Raw genomic sequence first — 23,931 nt, 5'->3', positions numbered from 1 at the left:
CTCTAAATGCAGCATTATGTTCCTGATATTAAGAACAGAAGACTGTATTTTTAAAGTTACAGATTTGTATATAGAACTAAGTAATGTCTCTATAAGCTGTTGGGGAGAGAGCAGAAGAAAAGGAGGAACCAGTTAAATAGGACCTTCTAAAAATTGTTAATTTTGTAAACTTTGCTTCATTTATAAGTTATTGTGATTCCTTTAGTTACTGAGATTTATTTTTAAGATATTTAAATATTGCACTTGTACAAATAGTATGATAAATGCACAGAGTATTGCAGTAAATTCTTTTTTAAGCTTGGATATTTGAAATGATAACTTTTGGTTAAACGTGTCAAGGTTGCAACAGGATTTTCACAAATTTATTGTAGTTTGCAAATTCTTACCAATATTGAAGAGGTAAGGGGAGTGAATGCAAATGATTTTTAATCTTTTTTTAGTATCTTTTCAGCAATTTATATTTTTTGTGATTTTATGCAACCATATTTTTACTTTGTCTTGGCAACTGAAAGATGTATAAGGTTTTGCCAGAAATGTACTGTATACATAGTTTTAAATATAACAGATTTTACTGATATGTAAAAATTTTGCCATTAAAATAATTGATTTCTCACTGAGAGGAACTTTTCTACCAGGTTGGGGCATATGGGAGCTTAATATATCAGATCTAATTTAAAATAATTTCACCTAAATAAACTCCATTGCTCTTTATTTTTTTTTTCTTAATATGCTTTTATAGTTTTTCAGAATTTTAGATGATTTTATACAAAATCCTTCCCTCTCTGCCCCATAGTACCCTTTTTGATCTTGTAGTGATACCGTCAAACACTGAATTAATACTTGGTATAGTCTGTGGCTAGATGTAGAACTCCATACATCTATGTTCCAACAGGCGTCTTTGTAATGAAAGAAAAATGTGTGTTGTCCAAATCTTTTTTTCCTCAATTCCTTCCCCCATTTCCCCATCCACAATAGATATCTTATTTTCATCGTGAGTTCTGACAAGATGAATGAATTCCACATACAACATAACTGTAAAGTGGTAGTAGGTAGAAATCAATCTTTGTGGTTCATGTATATTTTGACCAGAGTATATTTAAATATGCAATTTCAAGTACTTTGACTTAGATGGCATAATAAAGAAAAATTTCATATTTCATCTGTTACAATGTGCTTGCTTTTCTGACCCCTGGGAAAACTAAATGGGTTAAAAAAAAAGCTTGTTCATGGCTGAGTATCTATGCACCTTTCTTTTTAACAGTGTACCTAAATATAAAATATAGTGGTGGACCACATTTTAGTACTCAAACATTGTGATTTTTGTCTCAAGTGAATTAGTTTTGATTTCACATAAAATTCAACCACCTAAATAAAATATTAAGATATATACAATGAAAGCCAAAGCAGCTATTATTCAACAGTTGCCTAACATTAGATTTAGTTAGAATTCCACTAGTGTTAGAGTTCAATTAGTATTAAATCTTGTATCCCTATGGCATTATTAAGGCAGAACTTGTGCTAGATTTCATTCTAAATCTTTAAAACTACAGAAGAAAACAGTGCTAAAGAGTGTTATGAATAGCGTAGTGGGATTTTAGGAAACCGATAAATTGCTCTAGGTATTCACCTTGACTGTACAAAACAGTACAAGAAACTCTCTTGTTTGAAAATTCAATATTTTGAGAACTATTCTACTTATTGTAAATATTAATAAATAAACCATTCTATTGTAAATGCCAATAGATGTTAGCTGTGATAAATTTAGAAGATTTTGGCAACCTAGAAGATGATCATGTTATCTATAAAAAGCATAGAAAATGAATTAAATATATAATAAGCAAATCAAGATCACAGACCAAAGTAAGAGAAGTAGTGGGTGAAGTACTAAAACTTAGTGGGAAGTAGCCTTTACCAGAGTAGAGATCAATCAAGGTTAAGTTACTTGAGAAATTTAGGAAAGACCCCTACAAAGGGGTGCTGGCAGCTTCAAGCACCATTTAATTATTCACTCTGCAAACTGTATCCCCTTATATAGCTACTATGAACCAATGGCACTACAAATGTGACCATAAGACAAATCCTGCTCTAAGCATCTTGTTAGGGAGATACATATTTTTAACACTTTAAAAAAGAGGTATCAACAGAAAAGTGTACAAATAAATATTTGGCTCAATAAATTTTCATTGTTTCAGGTATACAGTTAACGTGGCCATGTAAACCTCTACCTAGATTAAGAAACATTGCCACCACGTTAGTGTATTTTATAATTAATATCAGAAGTGATATATTATCACTTCTGCCCCATTCTATAGGTAATACAGAGCAACTCTGGTATAAGAACTACACAAGCGTGGGAATCATTGGAGGCCATCTTGGAAGCTGGCTACCCCAGTTATGCATTGATCATTTTGAAAATAATGGTTCACTTATGTAGGTCATACAAATGTCAATGCATCTAACCAATATAAATAAAAACCATATCTGATAATATCTCCAGTGGTATCATCAGAAAAGTCTGGAAGTATTGGGGAGCTGCCAAGATCTTTTGGTGAATACAATTTTTCCAAAATCATAATTTTTGCTTAAAATCTTTGTCATTGTCAACACTGTCAATTGTTTTTCTTGAAGTAGTAGGTTCCCTGTATTCATTTTCAAGAAAAGGTCTGTCAAATAGCCAAGTCTGAATAGCCAGTTTGTCAGTTGTTCTTGTAAATAACACTTATGTTCTATCAAAAAAGTATCTAGTTCAGTTTAGAATGCGATCTCACAAATACCTTTCTTTGAGACAACATCATACTCTAGTAGTACTTTATGAGAACTTACCATTTTTTTCACACAGGATATTAAAAAGTGTACTCAAGGATTGTTCTTAATAATTTTTACAGCTTCATTGAAGATATTCTTGAGTGAGGATTTATTTTCTTACTATGAGTGTGTGTGGTGGCTAACAATACGATGACTACTAGCACAGTTTGGTATCACTACCGTGATTCCGGCTTGAAAGCCAGCAGTTTTACTCACGGTTGCTTTTCTATCATCAGTGCAAATGTCAGTTTTGTGAAAAGGGCAAAATAATGCCTTCATATTAGTATGGCAATAGTTCTGGCGTTGAAAGGGTGTCGGCGACCCTTAGGAGAATCAGTGGTCAATATCAGTGGTTCCCAATGGGGCAGGGTAGGGGGACAATTTTTCTTCCAGGGTATATTTCACCGGGGAAGCAATTGGTTGCCACAATTAGTGACGGTGGTGGTGGATGATAATGGCATCTATCATGTGTAGAGACTAGACATGCCGCTAAGCACCTTACTGTGCACAGGATGCCCTCTTCCCGCCTCAAAGAATTAGCCAGTTCAAGATGTTAATAATGCTGAGGTTGAGAAAGCCTGATCTCCAAATATGGGTCTCCTTTTGCACAAGATATTAATAGTTACATGGATAAATTGACAATATTAGTTGCCCGTGTTATATTTGCCCATTTATTTATATTCATGACATGACCCACAGACACATTCCGGCCATAATTCTCTCATCTGAGTTCAACTTATTTGTTACTTCCGACGTGAAGCCCACAATTCAGCTGTGACCCTCCCTGATACGCACCCAATGAGTCCTTTCTAATCGACTTTTGCCTCTCTGTTCTCTGCATCTAGGAGGCCCGATCAGCTAGGTTGCAAACCACTGTAGGGTAGGACCGTATCTTAAGCCTTTGAATTCCCCTCAGAATCGTTTTCCCGGTACCTTGCTCTCTCTACCTGAAAGCGCCGCGGTGAGGCGGGGGCGGCTCTTCCCTGCGCTCCTCAGCCGGCGCAGGCGCGTTTGCCCGCTCCTGCTCTGCAGCTCCGCGCGCCAGACGCCTCCGGCTGCTGCTAGAGGGCGCTCCTGGCCGAGTGGCCCCGACTACAAATCCCAGAAGGTAACGCGGTGGGGCGGCCGCAGTGACTTCTGGGATTTGTGGTCTTGGAGGAGGGCTTGGCGGATGAGAAAGCCTGAGAGTCTTTTCTTTGCACGATCTAGTGGACTGCTGCCCCAGGTGTGGGCCAAATCCGTACCTTGGAAACCAGGCATCAAAGGCAGGCAGGTAGGAAGTCGTGCGTGCTAATTTCCGCTTCCGGTGGGCAGCAATGTAAACACAGGACCACGGGAGTGATCAGTAGGTAGCTGGGGCTGCCGAGTCGGCGGTGGAAGCGGAGGAAGAAGAGGAAAACGAGGCGAGTGGGTGTTGTGTTAGGGAAGAAAGGAGCTTCAGCAATCATAGTTGAAACTCGACAGGGTCTGGCACAGCCGGGACCCTAAGGTGGGACCCTAGGGACAAGCTATACTGGGGGTCGGGCCCTCCCTTGCAGCGCCGCCTGGGAGGCGGACGGGACAGTGTGGCTTTGACCTTCCCTTCGCGGTGGGAGGGGCGGAACGGAGCTTGCTTTCTACCCAGCGTTTATGGTGTCTGAGGCTGAGCGCGGGGTGGTGAACTCACAGGTGACGTCCGGCAGCCTTTATGAGTTTCTTTTTATGAACACCTTTATTATTGTTGACCAATGAAGGGAAAGTCGCTAATTTCTCTCATGCGGTGGTATTTTTGGGTAAATTGTTCCTTGAATTCCTCACCTCCGAATATATATCCCTTTACCCGGAAGGATGATGCTGTGATTTCCTGATCGTGTTCATCCAGGGGTTTTTCACCTGCGGTGCTGCATCCTCGGACGCAGTTAAGATAAACATTCTCTGGTTTGTGGCTGGGTAAATTGTCAACAGTTATGGAGCGCCTACTATGGGAATCATTGTACCAGTACATGAATTTAGAATACGATGTCGTTGTTTAGAATTTTTATGGCATGCTTTAAATAAAATTCTGTATCAAATGTTGCATTTGTCTGGTTTCATGAGTTTAACATGAAACCTGTATGATTGTGATTTACCCCTATGGTTTCCTAACCTGGTGAAAAAAATGTTAAGTTTAGGATGTTGGTGCCTCAGGAAAGCCTCCTTTATAACAATTTTTAATTTCATGTTCAGATAGCCATAGAAGAACAATAAACTTGTACTATTTAGGATATCTGAATCAACTCAGTGTTAAATTTTCCAAGGCAGAAAGTGTTTGGCATATGTTTCAGGATTCCCACCTCTTTTTAGGCCTGGCTAACTTTTATCTTTCAAAAGTTCCCCAGGAAGCCTGAAGTGAGTGTCCCTTTTCTGACATCATAGCATCCTTTGTTTATTGTCTTGTAGCACTTATCCTGTATTGTAATTGACTGTACTCTTGTGGTCTTCAGACAATTTTGAAGAAAATATAGAAATGTGCCAATGGCCTTGGTAACAGATTCATGCTTTTTAACCTCAGTGAGCCTTTGATACTGTTTGATATCTCTTCACATCCTTTGTTGTTTCTTTTCCTAATCTCCACAGTGCTTATTTCACATCTTTTCCATTTTTCTCAAGTGCTGAGATCCATTTATGTTCTGTTTACTTTGAACAGATGAAGAGCCTCTTATTTCTTGCAGAAATGTGAAGTTTGGGGCATGAAATCCCTCATCTTCCTTTCCTTCCACCCTGAACTTTCCTATACTTTTCAGTCAGTATTGACGTCTTTTTTGTCTGAGAGGAATGTATTTTTGTCCCTTGAAGAGGCTAAACTTCTCAATTGCTAGTGTCATCAGGCCTCCTTAAAACTTCATTCTGTCCTTTTAGAGCCTCTGGGCTCTAGAAGATCTCAAGGGATTTGTCGGGGAGACTAGTACAAACACCTGAGATGATGGTGTATGTGGCTTTTTCATACATGGTTGAGAACAACCACCTGGATGGGGCCTTAACATATGTTTGTTCTCAGCAGTTATAACAGTGGTTTGGGTTGGAAGATGGGAAGGGTAATGGGAGTCTGAATGACCTGTTAATTTTTAAAAACCTATTGGTCTGTCTCTCCTTTTGTCCTTTCCTCCCCAGTCTATCCCTGCCCCTAATGATAATCTACAGACCTGAACAATGGTTTTTAATGTAATTTGCCTTCAGCAGACACCAGATTTCTGTTAGTATTAATAGGGTTCCCACACTGTCTGATGCCTCATGTTATTATTATAGAAAAAAAGTTCCATTTGGAACTTAAAGCCAGAAAACTTAATCATCATTCTTGTTACGGTTTCTTATCTTGTCTAGATAGTGTCCGAGGTCTTCCTAACAATCCATTCTCTCAGGCTGTCTTCACTCTGTGCTTCTGAACTTCTGTTCCATAGTATCCACACTTATATTTTCAGCAGTTTCCTGGTTCTTCCCCCAGGATATTTGTAGTCATATTCAAACATAGGAAATTCATTCACCTATATTGTGATGAATCTGGGAGAAGTTTTTTTAAAAATCCCTTCTGTGGAAAGCATGGGGTTCACCTATATCAGTCTGTATATTTCTTTCTTTTTTGGGGGGGCGGGGGTGGGGCAAGACAGGGTTTTGCTATATTGCCCAGGCTGGTCTCAGGACTCCTGGCCTCAAGCTCTCCTCCCACCTCGGCCTCCCAAAGTGCTGGGTACAGGCATGAGCCACCAAGCCCAGCCTTGACTTTTTAAATTCTTTTATTATTTTTAAGAGAGCCTGTACATTTCTTGATTGCTGTGATTTATTGGCGCTTCCTCACAGATTCATTGAGAACTTAAGTGAATGACTCACAATATTTTTACCCCTCCAAATTGTGCTGTTATTGTGGGCCTTTCTATGTGAATGACTTCACAGCCACCCTCTCTTTCTTTGTCTCCTTCTCCTGGAAATTTGTTTTATTGTGCTTTGCTTTATTGCGCTTTGCAAATACTGCTTTTTAACACAATGAAGGTTTGTGTCAACCCTGCCTCAAGCATGTCTTTCAGCACCATTTGTCCAACTCCATGTACTCTCTCATGTCTTTGTATCATATTTTGGCAAATATTGCAATATTTCAAACTTTTTCATTATTATTATATCTCTTATGGTGATCTGTGATTAGTAATCTTTGATGTTATACTTGTAAATTATTTTGGGATGCCATGAACTGCACCCATATGTGATGGTGAACTTAATAAATGTTCTAACTGCTCCACTGACAGGCCATTCCCCCATCTCTCTTCCTCTCTTCGGGCCTCTCTATTACCTGAGACACAACAGTGTTGAAATTAAGGCAATTACCAACCCTACAATGGCCTGTAAGTGTTCTAGTGAAAGGAAGAATTGCAATCTCTTACTTTAAATCAAAATAGAAATGATTAAACTTAGTGAGGAAGGCATGTCAAAAGCCAAGATAGGCTGAACGCTAGGCCTCTTGTTAGCCAGGTTGTAAATGCAATGGAAAAGTTTTTGAATGATAGGAAAGCAAAACAGCTTTATTGCTGATATGAAGAAAGTTTTAGCAGTATGGATAGATGATCAAACCAGCCACATTTCCTTAAGCAAAAGCCTAATCCAGAGGAAGGCCCCAATTCTCTTCATTTCTATGAAGGCTGAGAGAGATGAGGAAGCTGCAGAAGAAAAGTTTGAAACTAGCAGAGGTTTGTTTGTGAGGTTTAAGGGAAAAAGCTGTTTCCATAACATTAAAGTGTACGGTGAAGCAGCAAGTGCTGATGTAGAAGCTGCAGTAAGTTATCCAAAAGATCTAGCTAAGATAATTGATGAAAGTGGCTACACTAAACAACAGATATTTAATGTAGATGAATCAGCCTTCTATTGGAGGAAGATGCCATCTAGGACTTTTATAGCTATAGCTTTTATAGCTAGTCAGTGCCTAACTTCAGATCTTCAAAGGATAGGCTTACTCTCTTATTAGGGGCTGCTGCAGCTAGGGACTTTAAGTTGAGCCAGTGCTTATTTACCATTCCAAAAGTCCTAGGGCCCTTAAGAATTGTACTAAATCTACTCTGCCTGTGCTCTGTGAATGGAATAACAAAGCCTGGATGACAGCATGTCTCTTTACATCATGGTTTATTGAATATTTTAAGCACACTGTTGAGACCTACTGCTCAGGAAAAAAGATTCCTTTCAAAATATTATTGCTCACTGATAGTGTACCTGGTCACCCAAGAGCTCTGATGGAGATGTACAAGGATATTAATGTTGTTTTCATGCCTGCTAATGTGACATCCATTCTGTAGCCAATGGATCAAGAGTACTTTTGACTTTCAAGTCTTATTTTTTAAGAAATACATTTTGTAAGGCTATAGCTGCGGTACATAGTGATTCCTCTGATGGATCTGGTCAATGTAAATTGAAAACCTTCTGGAAAGGATTCACCATTCTGGATGCCATTAATTGGTACAAATGTTATTAAAAGAAATACAAAGAATAAAAAAGAGAGAGAAAATAATGCTAAGAGCAAAACATAAAAAAAATAGATCCCATCAAGAACATTTGTGATTCATGGGAGGTGGTCAAAATAGCAACATCAGTAGGAGTTTGGAAGAAGTAAATTCCAACCCTCATGGATGACTTTGAGAGATTCAAGACTTCAGTGGAGGAAGGAACTGCAGATGTGGTGTGGAAATAGCAAGAGAACTAGAATTAGAAGTGGCACTTGAAGATATGAGTAAATTACTGCAGTCTTATGATAAAACTTTAATGGATGAGGAGTTATTTCTTATGGATGAGCAGAGAAAGTGGTTTCTTGAGATGGAATCTACTCCTAGTGAAGATGCTGTGAACACTGTTGAAACAACAACAAAAGATTTAGACTATACTACGTAAATTTAGTTGATAAATTAGTGACAGGGTTTGAGAGGATTGACTCCAATTTTGAAAGAAGTTCTGCTGTGGGTAAAATGCTATGAAATAGCATTACATGCTTTAGTGAAATTTTGTCAGAGGAAGAGTCATTTGGTACTGTGGACTTCATTGTTGTCCTATTTTAAGAAATTACCACAGCTACTCCAGCCTTCAGCAAACACCATCCTGATCAGTCAGCAGCCATCAATATCCAGGAAGGGCCCTCCACCAGCAAAAAGATTAGGACTTGCTAAAGGCTCAGATGATCGTTGGCATTTTTTTAGCGATAAATTATTTTTAAATTGAGGCAAGTACATTGCTTTTTTAGACATAATGCTATTGCATACTTAACAGACTACAGTGTGCTATAAACATAACTTTTATGTGTACTGGGAAACCAAAAAGTTTGTGTGACTCGTTTTATTGCGATACTCGCTTTATTGAAGTTACCTGGTACCGAACCCATGCTGTCTCTGAGGTAGACCTGTACTTATGCTTCACTTGAGCTGTGTGCATCAATGATGAAGACCTTGATATCTGCTAAAACTTACTCACTATTTCATTTCTCTCCCTCCCTTATTCCCACGATGCCCATTCTTTGGTGGTATGATAAAGACCTCTGGTTCGTTGCTTTAACCTGTTTCTCTAGTATCAGTAGATCATAATCTCCTTGGAGTTACAGACTGCTTTAAGGAGGTCATGAAAGTTTAGACGCTCTTCTCCCGAATGTATACAGGCATAAAAAATTTACATATAGGCTTACATAGCATGGTCGGCGACATTAGATAGTGCTCGCTTTACTTTCTCTAACGGGGAAGCAGTGGATTACAAGAGACTTAACTGTATCTGCCTCTATTTCTAACAAACTTAAGTTCAACTTTTGCTTACAAAAAAAGGAAAATTTTATTAGTTTTTTTTTAAAAAAGTTAATATAAAATTATAGCAAGAAAAGGAACTTGAGCTGTAGTAACTCAGCTGGACTAGTCTGTGGCAGCAGCAGCAGAGAAGAGGTTTAATTTAGTTGATTTTCTGTGGTTCTTGGTTGTTTGCTGGTCTCAGGGTGATGGAAGCTGTACATTTTTTCGAAGAGAACAAGAAGCTGCTGGAGGCTGGTTTGCCTGGCTGCAACTCATGCAAACGAAGGATCTGGGGATCTTTTCACTATCTGGAGATTTAAGTGGGACATACTTTTGAAGAATGTACAATGTTCAGTCATAAGTGTGACAAAAATTGACAAGCCGGAAGTTTATGTACTCAGTGAGAGTAGTAGTTTGTTTTCAAGAGATGTTTTACTTTAAAGACATATATTAATAGTACCACCCTTTTGCCAAAAGCACCGGTTCCTCTGTTGAAGCTTGCTAGGGATTACAGTGGGTTTGACTCAATTCAGAGCTTTTATTCTCATAAGAATTTCGTGAAGGCTTCTCACCAAGAGTACCCATACCAGAATTTACAGGAAGAAATAGAGTTTCTTAATGTAATTTTCCCAAATGAAGCAACGTTGTATGGGACGTATGAATTCTGATTCTTGGTAATTATGTACTCTGGATTTCCCAGAGAGTTGGGTAATTAGCCAGATCAAACCCAGGAAATTCTGATGAGTGAGTTTGAACCAACAGTTATGGACAATTTCTACATGAAAGATGGTGTTGTTGCAAAGGATGTCACATATGAGTGGAATTAGTGACCTGATACCAGGTTCCGTCATTGATGCTGTACTATTTAATCATTATGGATATTCAGTGAATGGAATGAAATTGGATGGAACTTATCTATCTGATCAAAACCAGAATTTTCTTATGTTAGCTTTGGAACAAACTTAATTCATACCTCCTATGACGACTTGGTCAGGAAAGTTTGTGACCACCTTGTTTGTTAATTAGAGTTCTAAATGTTATACAGTGCTTCTTTCTTCACCCCAGAAGGTTGAAGGTTTTACACATCTTGATTTTCAGAGTGCTATGTTCAATAATTACAATTTTGTTTTTACCAGTTTTGGTAAGAAGCAGCAACAGCAGAGTTGATTAAGAAAAATGAAGAAAAAATGCTAAAAGAGAACACACATGGAAGATGGTGGCTGCTTTCCAGCCATTGATACCAGGGGCCATGCTTTCCATAACTACCACCTTGTAGTTGAGAAAAGCCCCAGATGTAATGATACTGTAATCATTTTGAATTATATGTACTCTTATATCAAGGAGTTAGATATCTTGCATGAATGCTCTTTTTTGTGTTTAGGTATTGTGTGCCACTCTTGCTGTGAAATTGAAGTGTGCATGTAGAAAATAACTTTTTACTGTATGAAACTTTGCAATACTTATAAAAACAGTTCAGTTTGGTTTATGCACAGTGTAATATTTCTGCAAGTATTGTTCAAAATTCCCCAAGACAAGGCTTTCATCCTCATTGGATGTTGGCCTCAGCCTAACCATCTGGGACTGTTCTATTAAATTGCTGCCAGAATTTTACATGCAGTTACCTCCACTTTCTAAAGTGTATTCTTTACTAATGTTATTGAAACCAATTTCTACTTCATATAGATTTTTTTTTTTTGCAACAGCAGTTAAAGTTTTTCTTCCACAAAAAGGAAAATTTACATATAATTTATATACAATTTCAGGAATTTCTCAGCATCTTGAAGCTCATCTATGCACCTAGTAAATTCTTAGATCATTCAGTTAATCTCTTCTCTAAATATCTATTGAATTCTTCCAGGATTTTCTTTAACTTTGTTCTATTAATTATTCTCTCTCTTTTTATCCTTTACATTTGTATATCATTGCAAATTTACAAAGCAGTTCAACATCTGTTATCTTTCTTTTTGTTTACCCAATAATTCTGTGACTTAAGTCATTTAGCAAACTTGAATCTTTCAAAACCTTTTTATTATGGAAAATCTCAACATATATGAAAGGAGAGAGAAAAGTACACTGATCCCTATGTATTCACCACCCAACCTCATAAGTCATCACTTCAATCATATTTCATCTTTACTGCATTCCTTACCCCCATTGATTACTTTTTGTTTTTTTTTTTTTGAGACAGAGTCTCGCTCTGTTGCCTGGGAGTGTCGTGGCGTCAGCCTAACTCACAGCAACCTCAAACTCCTGGGCTCAAGCAATCCTTCTGCCTCAGCCTCCCGAGTAGCTGGGACTATAGGCATGCGCCACCATGCCCCGCTAATTTTTTTTCTATATATATATATATATTTTAGCTGTTCAGATAATTTCTTTCTATTTTTAGTAGAGATGAGGTCTTGCTGTTGCTTAGGCTGGTCTCGAACTCCTGACCTCGAGTGATCCTCCCACCTCAGCCTCCCAGAGTGCTAGGATTACAGGCGTGAGCCACCACGCCCGGCCTCACTGATTACTTTGAAACAATTCCTAGATATTGTATAATTTCATATGAAATATTTCAGTATGTATTCTTAAAAGATAGGCATTATTTTTATAAACATAATCACAATACTATTATTACACCTAAAGAAATGTAGCAGTAATTCCTTAATATCATCAATTATCCAGCCTGAGCAAGATCGAGACCCCATCTCTACTAAAAATAGAAAGAAATTATATAGACAGCTAAATATATATATAGAAAAAATTAGCCGGGCATGGTGGCACATGCCTGTAGTCCCAGCTACTCGGGAGGCTGAGGCAGGAGGATTGCTTGAGCCCAGGAGTTTGAGGTTGCTGTGAGCTAGGCTGACGCCACGGCACTCACTCTAGCCCGGGCAACAGAGCGAGACTCTGTCTCAAAAAAAAAAAAAAAAAAAATATCATCAATTATCAGATCTGTTCTGATATCTCCTATTGTTCTCTCCCCATTGGTTTTTATTTCTTGAAGAAACCAGTTTTATTTTTCTTTAGTTTTCTGCTGTCTGCATCTCTGATGTGTTATTGAGCATGTTTAGTTCTAACCCATATTTCTTATAAACTGGTAGAGGCCTGATCTGATTTAGGATTAATTTTACAAGAGTACCTCGTAGGTGGTGTGCCAGTTCCATCAGGAGGTGCGTAATGTCCAGTTGTCTTTCTTAGTGGTGTTAGCAGCCATTTGGTGATTATTGCCTAGATCCGCTAATTAGGGATTAAAAATACGGTGATAGTCTAATCCTGTTATTTCTTCTTTACCTGTTAGTTGGAATACTTCTATAAAAGGCCAAGTTTGTTTTAAAGCTGTTTCTTTGTAATTTTCCAGAATGGCTTCTTTTGGGTGGAAGAGGAAGATTGGTGAGAAGGTCTCAAAGGTCACTTCCCAGCAGTTTGAAGCTGAAGCTGCTGATGAGAAGGATGCGGCTGAGAATGATGAAGGTAACTGGCTTCATGCCGTTAAACGTAGGAGAGAAATTCTCCTTGAAGGCTCTGCTGAGAAAAGTAAACAGCTGAAGGATGAAGGAGCCAATTTGGCTGAAAATAAAAGGTACGTTTTTAGAATTTTCTCATGGAGAACAGTTTATATTTTCTAGCTCACTGTCAGTAATGGGATGAAGAGTTATAAATCTGATAAATCCATGGTTTTAAAATCTGATCTAGGTGCTAAACTAATCAAAGAAATAAGATGTCTCAAAATCACATGAAAATTCTCATTTTCAGGGATTGTTTATAAAATAGTTTTCAGGATGCTTATGTCTCTGCTTTACTATCATTTTTTTTTTTTTTTTTTTGTCTAGAGAAGAGTAAATGCTAAGTCAAATATAACCCAACTCATTGGTTAGTAGAACATGGTCTAATGTCTGGAAGTTTTCTCCTGATGATATTATGTACCAGATGAATTAGGCATTTCCTGAACAGCTTTGAGAGCATACATATATTTTTAAAAAGTAGTATTCAGTTATTCTTTGCCAATTACTTCTTAATTATTTTAGTAAATATGATTTGGTGCACAGGAATTTGATAGTAGCTTCATTTATTCATAGCCCTTCTTTAGCTAAGCTCTAATGCTGCCCTTATATGCACCCATTTCTTTCTTCCTTTCTTCTTTTTCTTGCTTTTTTATTCCTTTTCCCCTTCCTCTGCTTAGATCTTTAAGTAGGACCAAAAATCATTCTTCTACAAGTTAGTGGGGAGAAGACGAAGTTTTTAGTAGATTGTGTTAACAAAACTGGATTAGTATGTAGTGGAAAATAAAACTGAATCTGTATCTAATACTACACACAAAGATGGACCTTAGAGGGATTAAAATCTAAATGTGAAAGGTAAAGCTATATAGTAAATAGAAGATAATATTAACCTAGGGTGGAAAAGGATATTTTTTATTTTGAAAAATTTCAAATCTGTATTGAAGACTAGTACAATCCCATATTCCCTTTATCTAGACACAAAAATTCTTATATTTGCTCTGTCTTCCTACACACATGCGTGCGCATGCGAACAATTGTATATTTACAGGTTTTTTTGCTGGTCTATTTGAAAGTAAGTTGCGGGCATTATGATACTTACCCCTGATTCAGCATGTTTCTCCTAAGAATAAAGATATTCTGTCACCTAAAATACCATTATTAAATTTATGAAAATCAATAATTCTATAATCTAATACCAGTTTATATTTAGTTTTTTCCAGTTTTCTCCCAAATGTCTTTTACAGTATATAGTTTTTAAAACCAGTATCTAAACAGGGTTCACACATTGTATTTGGTTATTGTGTCTCTTTAGTGCCTTTTAGTCTACTTGAGGCCCCTACTTTTATCCCCCATGATATCAACTTTTTGAAGAGTCCAGACCAATTTTCTATTTCATTGTTTCCTTGGATATGTCATTTAATTTATTCATCTTATACTTCTTGTAAACTGAAAATTAGGTGTGGAGATTACATTTAGAGTCCAAACATTTTTGGGAAGAATATGTCATAGATAATGTTTGTGCTTTATAGCGCATCATATTGGGAGGTTAATAATATCAGGTTGCTGTCTATTAGTGCAGCCATTGCAAAGACATTGTGCCTATGTCTGTCTGTTTGCTGTGTTTGATGTCTGTTGAGAGCCATATTTTTATAGAAATCTTAAAGCATTTGTTCTTGGTAAAGAAAATATGTTAGGAAAATTTGCACTACATACATGATTTTTAGAAGATGATATGACCAACAGGGAGTAGCATCTTTGGTTGGGATAGAGTACTCTTCAGATGATCCAGAGATCTGAAATCAGGCCCGTGTGCCTTTGACTGGTAGCTTACATGTGTTATTGAAGAGTTTGAGAAATTAAAAAAAAATGAAGTAGTATTAAGCAAGAAGCACTTTTTCTTTGTTCTTTTTTCTCTTCTTTCTTTTATTTTAAACTGGTGAAGTAGTTATAAGATTCCTTGTTAAAAATTCTTATCATAAATGAGTCAAAATTGAGGAACTGACATATGGTTTCTAGGTCTGTTTTTGATTCTGGGGTATTCTTTTATTTTTAATAGAATGGTTTTATTTTAAAACTATAATATTAGTTAGCATCTCAAATTGGGAGTGAAAATAACAATCAAGATCAATTAATTATAGCAGCCCAATGTTAGATTATGAGTTTTAGGCATAAAGATTTTTCTCTTGCAGAACTTTGCAAGATTGACCATTCTGTCTTAGTCAGAAGAAAACCAACTATAAATTTTCCACATTTATGAAATCACTTTCAGAACATTCATAAAACGTCTTTAGAAATTCCTGTAAATGCCTGTTAAGAGTTCATTAACTTTGTTGTTTTTCTAGACCACACTAGTGGGTAGAAGGGAAAAGCTATTCAGTTATTGCCATGGGATTCCCTCTGAATTTCCTGTGGTAGAGGAGAGAGATCAACTTTGTAGACAAACAAAATAACTCATGTTTTCTGCCTGCATGTCAAAACATTGAGTCATTTCACTAGCATCAGCTGGATTGGATGATTTATTTTGGATGGATAACACTGTGAGATGATTAAGTTTTTTGCCCTTCAGCATTTGTTTTGGTGTAATGTATACACAGCTTTAGAAAATAACTAAACAGAATTAAAGGAATCTAATGGAATTGAGTAGTTTGGCTACTCTAAGGCAAACAAAAATAGATATAATAGTTTAAAAATACCTAAGAGAATATTAAACTTGGTTGAAAGAAATATAGGGAAGAATAGTGAAGTTAAATTAAAAAAATAAAACTCACTTCTTGTCTACCAAATCAATGTCATCTTAAACCACTATCATTTTCACTACATTTTAGCCGCATTGGCCTTCCTTGTTTTTTTGAACACAGTTATACAATTTTGTGTTATAACTCTTTGTCTGAAAAGCTTTCCTTTCCTGATTGTTTTTTTTAAATTAGAGACAGGGTCTCACTCTGTCAGTTTCCCAAGCTAGAGTGCAGTGGCAGAGTGGCGTGATTACAGCTCACTTCGGCCTCAAACTCCTGGGCTCAAGCTATCCGCCTGCCTCAGCCTCCCGAGTAGCTGGGACTATAGACGCATACCATGACACCTTGCTAACTCTAAAAATTTTTTTGTAGAGATGGGGTCTTGCTATGTTACCCATGCTGGTCTTGAACTCCTGGCCTGAAGCTGTTCTCCTTGCTTGACCTCCCAAAGTGCTGGGATTGCAGGCATGAGTCATCACTCCTGGCCTATACTATTTTCCAATACTTGTTGTCTTGTCCTTCAAACTTCTGCTATCCTATTGTCTTCTCAGTGAGCCTCTCTTAATTACCTAGTCTGAAGTAACATCCCTGTGCTTTTTCCAAATCACATCATGTTTTATTTTCTTTTAGTATTTCTCACTTTTTGAAGTTACCTTGTATACTTAGTTATTTGTTTATAGCTGTTTCTCTTCTGTAGAAAGGTAAACTCTAGGATAGTAAAGAATCTATCTGACTTGTACTATATCTTCAGCTTTTAGAATAATTTTTGGCACTTACTAAGCCTGCAATGAATATTTATAAAATGGCCATTTTTTTTGCTATATTATGGCGAAATAGGTTCTTGTGGGCTAGCTACCACTTGCTGCATTTTATCTATAGAATATAAATTTTTAAACTTCCAGTTAGAATAGCTGCAGTTTACTGCATTATATCTGTAGAATACACACTTTTAAATTCTAAATTAAAATATGATATTCTGAGAATATATTTTATTTCATACCTTAACCACAGTGGACCTTTGGAATAGAATTTTCCTACTGTACTCCTGCATGAGAATATGGCGCTTAAGAATTTCTCTATTCTGAGTCTCATTCCTTTAGTCATAAGCCATACTCTTCCCATTACCCTATTGTTTTGTATAAAAAGGCTTTATTTATAAATAAGAAAACAACAACAGATTTTACAATATAATGATTAAGGGCTTGGGCTTTAGAGTCAGGTGGCCTTGTTCCTTATCCTAGCTCTTCCATTTACTAGCTTTGTAATATTAGGCAAGTTATTTAGCCTCTCTGTGTTTAGGTTTCCTCTTCTGAAAAAAATATCTACCTCATAATGTTGTGATAATGAATTGAACTTACACCTGTTATATACTTAATATGGTACCTGCCACATAGTAAATACTCAATAAATGTTAGCTATTATTATTACTACTAGAATAATCTCAATTGTTCCTTGATTGGTTATATATTTTTTCACTCGTGATATTACTTGCCTCATGGGATTCTTATGAGGCTGAAATCCAATGATGGATAAAAAATACTTTAAAAAATTAGGTGTGGATTTCCACTTGCAGCCATGAGAGAGTATTTAGAACTAGACCTCGACAGCAAGAAAGTATGGACCAGCTTTGAATTTGGAATTGGTAATAATCCTTAGAGAGGTAGAAAAGAAAGATCCTCTGGATGAAATGCTAGAGAAGGAGAGAGGGAGGGAGGTTGATGAAGAGGAGGGGACGTCTTTTACTTCCTGGGATATGTTGTTTTCCCTCCTTGTGATTTTCTTCTTCTTTTTTTTAAACCGTTAATATTTCCTCATTTAGTTTTATTGAGCACTTAGATGTTGAACACATTAAATGTAGCGTGATCCAAATGTGCTGATAGACAGTTCTTTAGCATCACCGTTTACTTCATCAGTAACGAATTATAATTATTCTTAGAAAAATTGGTTTGCAATTGAGTGGTTTTTAAATTCAGAAGTTTTACCTTTTAGTATTTATGATTCTTTATAACAAAAGACTTTTTTACTGTCCTACCCAACCCCTAACTCTATAAAGACACTATAAAATGAGTATAGTGGTTAAGAATGTGGATTTTGAAGGCAGATTACCTCCATTTAAGTCCTGGATTTATCATTTACACCTGTTTTGGGCAGGTTATTAATTCTTTCAGTAATAGAATATTGGAGGATTACAGAGCAAGTGTATGTAAAAGAGCATAGCATCCACCTAACACCTAATAAGCAGTAAGTAAATGTACTTTAGCTATTATATTTTAAGATTTTATATGTTATTGGTATATTTCCTATGGTATTAAAATTTTTTTTGGTTATTTTGTTCAGGTATCTTTTTCTAGAATTATTACTACACACACAGTGACTCTGAAGAATCAAGCGTGGGTTCTAACATTAATATGTTGACTTTTAAGATTTCAGCCACTAGGTGGTGCTATTTGATTGTCTAGCTAAGTGGTCTAATTTTCGTCTGTTAGAATTAGTGTTTATATGTGTGAAGCAGAAATATAATTAGAACTTACCATGAATTTTTGCTCTTGTCTAGAAAAGTATACCTAGCAAAGTAAATTTGAGAGTGACATAGCTGTGTGACACACATTGTACACTTTGCCAACATCAATGTATTTAATGATAGGGATTTTGCCTCATATTCTGTGGAAAAAAATAGATGTAATTAGTATAGAATGCCTTTATTTTCTCATCAGCACATCCTCCAACCTGACTGTATCCGTACCATGCTATTTGTGTTCACTCTGTTGTAAGGAGGTGCCCTGCTCCTATCAAAGGCCCAGCCCTCTACTGTGCTCTAGACCCCATCCCATCTTGCCTGATCAGAAACATTGTTTTTAAAATTATCCCTTTTACATCATCCGTTTCTCCCTCTCTCGGCTCCTAGTCAGTAGTATGCAAACATACACTGAGATCATCCATTTAAAAAGGTTCCTTGACTCCAAATGCTCTACCTTTCTCTGCTCCCACTTTACTACAAACTCCATTTCTTCATGAATCATCGTCTCAGACCATTCCAATCAGGTTTCTGTTCCTACAATCCGCTGAAACTGCTTTTAAAGGTTATCAATGATCTCTATGTTGTCAAATCATTCACCAATTCTCTGTTCTAATTTATTGTACTTCTCATCATTCATTATAGCTGACCACTCTTGTCCTACGAACATTGCTCTCTAATTGTCTGTACCACCACACTCTCATGCTTTTCCTTTTGTTTCAGTGTCCACCCCTTTTTATTCTTTGCTTGTTCCTTTTCTGTTGCTTATTTTCTAAATATTTATAGGCTACACTGTTTAAAAAGTCCTTCTCTTTTCCATAAACTTTCTTTCCCTTCTTAAGTTTATATAGTTTCCTTTATTTGGTACCATCTCTATACTGATGACTACCAAATATATGCTTATAGTACTGTCCTTCCACCTGAACTCCAGCTTCTTAAATCTCAAAATACTTGCTTTATGCCCACTTGGATGTCTAGTTAGTATCTTAGACTTAGCATGTACAGATTAGAACGCCTGATTTTTCTCCCAAACATCTGGTGCTTTCCAGTCTTCCTCATGCCAGTAAAAAGCACCACCATTTACCCAGTTAAGCCCCCAAACCATGAGTCAACTCTGCTGGTTTATGTGCCATAAACCAGAGATAATCCAGAGGTAATCAGCCTCATTCGCCTCCATCTTCCTGCCCTTGAGACAGCACACATTGTCCTTGTGGCTGTAGAGCCCTAGCTGCCGCTGCTGTCACAGACCAGAGAGCCCCATGGTATGATGCTGACTGACAATGAAAGACCGTCACACCTTGACACTGGCCGGGAGATTGGACGTGTAGAGGCGTTGGAATGACTGAGTCACACACTCAGATTGTAAGTGGGTTAAAAGCCTTGTGGGACAGACTTTGACTGGTAGGAGACAGGGTATGGGAGGGAGCCTGCAGATAAATTATTTTTCCTTTTTCCCCTCAGTGGACTGTTTCCAAGACACAGTGGTTTCATATGATCCCTCTGAAGAAGTTCTACAGAATCAACAGTGATCTGTGTTTGGTTTTGGAGCTATTGCCAGCTTAACACAGCCTTTGTATTTCTTCTTCTTCTTTCCTGCCTTATTTCTCTTTTTTTCTCACTCTTGCTCCCTGGGATCAGAGCCCCCAACAATTAGCTAGTAAATTTTGGCCTCAGGGTCTGTTTTCCAGGTAACTCAAGATAAGTCACCATCCTGAATCCATTTCTTGTTTTCACTGTCCACATCTAATCCAAGTTTTGTCAGCTTTACCTTTTCAGCATATTCAAAATCTCTTTTTTTCCATCTCTGTTTTCACTGCTGTTATCCTAGTCTAATCTGTGGTCATCTCTTACCGAAATTACTTTGGTAGTCTCATAACTGGTTCTCTGTGCACATTTTTATACTCTTAACAGTCTATTCTTTTTCCATGGGCATGACCAATCTTTTCAGAATGTAAATCAGTTCATGTCTCACTATTGCATAAAGCTCTACAGATTCTCCATCACACATCCAGTTAAATCTCCACCCGTAACCGTGGCCTGGTACATTCTCCGTGATCATGGCTTTGGCCCACCTCTCTGATTTCTTACTTCTTTTCCTCACTCTACTGGTAGCTACTCTGGTTTAATTCCTTTTCTCAACACATTGTTTGGTCCTGCCTTGGGCTCTTGGCCTTTGTCTGGAATGGAGTTTCTCCAGATTTTCAGTTAGCTGACCACTTTTTGTCATTCAAGTCTCAGCTTGAATGCCTTCTTAGAGAGACCTTTACTGATGACTCATTCTTAGTAGCCACTTGATCACTCCCTATCACATTCCTCCATTTGTTTTTTATCATGCCACTTATATTTCAGCTTCATTTGTTGTCTTTCTCTCCCTGTCCCCTTCCCACTTGCATACACTCTAGAAAGTAAGATCTAGAAGAATTATAGGGACCTTTTATATCTTATTGAATGCTGTATCCTCAGTACCTTGTATGCTACCTGGCCCAGAGTAGCTGCCCAGTAAATATTTATTAAATGAATAAGCTGTTAACTATATAGCTCATTGAATTTGAAGCTCTAGTAAATTAGAAATCTAATTGGGAGCAAAGTAGCTAAACACTCTGACGTTTCTATCTGGTTAATGAGTGTGCTATCTAACTTATTTGGCTTGGACACCAGCTGTTCTTTACCTCAGTGTATGGTATTATCTCACCCAGCCCTTTTGTAATCCCTGGAACTGTTCACTTTGCTTCCTTCCTTGTGCTGGTTCAGTTGCATACTGTTAAGTTTGTCTTTAAACTGGCTGAATCAGACCTTGGTCATTTATTAACCCAGTAACTTTAAACCAAGATTTTTATCTTTTAATGCTTCCTATCCAACAGCTGCAGTAGGGCTATGTCTGTTCAGTCTGTTCCAAACTGAAGTTGAATTAAGAGATAGGCTGTAGAAGGCATTTAAAGACCTTTGATTTATTAGGTGCCAAGTTTCCTATGATCCAAAAATGGAGGACCTAAGTGGTGGCACCTTTATTTGTAGGCCAAGAGAAGTAAACCAAGAAGAGAAATGAGAAATGGGGTGGGGGAGGAATTCAGTAAGCTGATGATAGTGAAGTAAATGGCCACCATTTCTTACTTTACTTTAGCTGGTGGAAAACATCTCGTTTGTTCCTTTAAACTTTATATGCCTTGTGGGCAACAAAGCATGTTTCGTCTAGCAATGCCTCTGCTAGCAGAAATGGTTATGTTTTCAAAGTAAAAGTAGTGAATTGGAGAAGAGAGGATGTTTTCCTTTTTTCTTCAAATCTGTGTTCCTGTGTTTGTACATGTGTGTATATTTGCATGTGTGTGCATGCATGCATGCCTGCCTAATGAAAAGGAAACTGGTAATGGTCAGTGTCATCTTAGTTTGTTTTGTACTTTGGGACAACTTAAGTTCAGGTACATAAGCAGCTTTGTGCGGCAGGACTGGGGTAAGTTTTCCTATTTCTCAGCAGTAGTGCTAGTGGTATTTTGGTCAGGACAGCTCTTTATTGTGCAGGATTGCTCTTTGCCTTGTAGGATATTAACATTCCTGACCCACTGCCACTAGTGCCTCTAAATCACAGTGGCAACAAAAAATGTCTCCATAAATTTCCATAAATGCCTTCTATGGGGTAACTGTCTCTGGTTGAGATAGAAAATAGGGCTGGAAGTAAAAAGGATGTTTGACAGATATGACAAGCTTGTAACAGTGGTTGGGCCAAGTAGATCAGGGGTTGGCAAACCACAACCTATTTTTATAAATAAAATTTTATTGAAACGTAGCTATGCACATTTGGTTATGGGCTGATTTTATACTACAATGGTTGTGACAGACTATATGGCCCACAAAGTCTCAAATATTTACTATATGTACCTTTACTATGTCAACCCTTGCTCTAGAGACCAAAGACCTTCAGCCTTCCTCAAAAGCCACAAAGACTCTTGAGACCTTAAACATCCCAGGTCTTAAGTATCCTCTGCTATCCCTAGAATTCTAATCTCTTTCAACACATATTCACCTTCCCCTAGTCTTGGGATTTCTTATAATTTTTATACCTGAACTGATGGGATAAAACAAAATAAGAATTAAAGTGTTTACTACTCTTGTAGGATAGGATAGAATTTGTTTTTATTTCTATTTTTTTTCTAATACATTATCAGCATGCTATCTCCTTTCCCCTCTTTTCATGTCTTCCATGCATCTCTCTGCTGCTTTCCAGGACTTATCTTACAGAAGGTAGGACAAATAATGTAAATAGAATTTGTGCCCAGAAATGTTCTGGGTGCTATAGAGAATATAAACAAATCTACTCTTTGGTTCCTGAACTCATTAGTGAAGAGAAGACAAAAAAATACATGGAAGAATTAGAGAAAAATTACATGGGGAGACATCATTGGGGTTTTTGGAAAAAGCATTGTCTTATATTTATAAGAGCTAGCTTTAAATCCTGGCTTTTGCAGGATTAATACCATGTGCCTTTGGACTAGTCCTGTAGCGGTTCTCAAACTTTGTTTCTTCATCCATAAAATGAAAACAGGTAATGCCAATCTTAATAGGCTTTGAGTCCTAAGTGGATTAACTTTTTGTGAAAATAATTCTATGTTAAATAATTGTATCGAAAATGCTTTGTAAAACATAAAATGCTTTAGATATGTTAATATAAGTGTTACTGTGTGGTCAGTTGAAAGGTACTCACTATTAGTGGGCTGGAGCCACTGGAAGAGGTTTTCATGAAGAATGGAGCATTTAGAGGATAAAAAGCCTTTGAATAGATGAAGAGGGGGAGGAAGGCAATGCTAGAGGTGCCTGTGTGTGTGCACGAGGGGATCCCTCCCAACAAAGGCATGATAAGTGGGTAGGAACAAGGAGGATAAATACCCTGCTGAGTAGAACAAAGGCATGATGAAAAAAAGATTGGACAGATAAGCTAATGCTGAAAGAAATATATTTTTTACTATTAAGTCTTGCAGAATTAACTCCTGTTATATTTGTTAGAAAATTATGAGTGGAACGATTATTCTGAATAAGTTAATTTTCCAAAGAAGGTAGACCATGGGAAATTTCCAAAATTTTTCATGTTACGTCTATAACATTTGGAAATACTGTTTTGAGAGGCTTGAAATCACCCACAACAAGAAACATAAACACTTTCTTCTTTGGTGATATAGTTACTGCTTTTAGAGGTTGTCGTTAAAGCTCAGTAGATAATGGCACCAAAGGACTAAATTTCTTTGCTGTTGTATATACTTTTTGTTAAGAATGATAAAAAAATAGCTGTGAATCAGAAATGGATACTAAATTATAGTAAATATTAATATTATTGATTGACACGTACTTTTTCCACCATTATCTGTTACATATTAACCCTTTTGTCCTGTTTCCCTAAGTGTACCCTACATGGTCATGTTTGTAGTAAGTTGTTGGACTTAATTTGCTAATTCTTTAGGATTTTTACATTTATCTTAGGAACTAGAATGTCTTTAGTGATCAGTGGGGTTGATTCTCATTTAGGACAAAAGTATGCTTTATATTCTCCAAATATGCTGAAAATGCCCAAGACTCTTAAGATTACATTTCTAATTATGGAATTTAAAATTTTGGATTAGGCAGTGGTAGCTATTTTCTGGTCAGGGCCT

At 37.1% G+C, this 23,931-nt stretch overlaps 1 protein-coding gene and 1 pseudogene across 2 annotated transcripts in view; both read left to right on the top strand.

Moving 5' to 3' along the window:
- The first annotated feature begins 3,992 nt into the window (after positions 1–3,992).
- Positions 3,993–23,931, top strand: part of TTC33 (tetratricopeptide repeat domain 33) — a 33,418-nt gene continuing 13,479 nt past the window's right edge. The window contains exons 1-2 of one of the 2 annotated variants that reach the window (XM_069492488.1): positions 3,993–4,078; positions 12,904–13,125. In XM_069492488.1, coding sequence (XP_069348589.1) covers positions 12,905–13,125 — 221 coding nt within the window. In that variant the 5' untranslated portion in view covers positions 3,993–4,078; position 12,904. Of the gene's footprint in view, positions 4,079–4,451; positions 4,474–12,903; positions 13,126–23,931 lie in introns of those variants that run through there. The other variant, XM_069492489.1, reaches the window with a different exon arrangement.
- LOC138398017 (S-adenosylmethionine decarboxylase proenzyme-like) lies at positions 9,767–10,727 on the top strand (annotated as a pseudogene).

The sequence above is a fragment of the Eulemur rufifrons genome, chromosome 17 (genome assembly GCF_041146395.1).
Source record: "Eulemur rufifrons isolate Redbay chromosome 17, OSU_ERuf_1, whole genome shotgun sequence".
NCBI lineage: Eukaryota > Metazoa > Chordata > Mammalia > Primates > Lemuridae > Eulemur > Eulemur rufifrons.
Note: the sequence above shows the minus strand (reverse complement) of the source record. Positions and strands in the feature narration are given on the sequence as shown.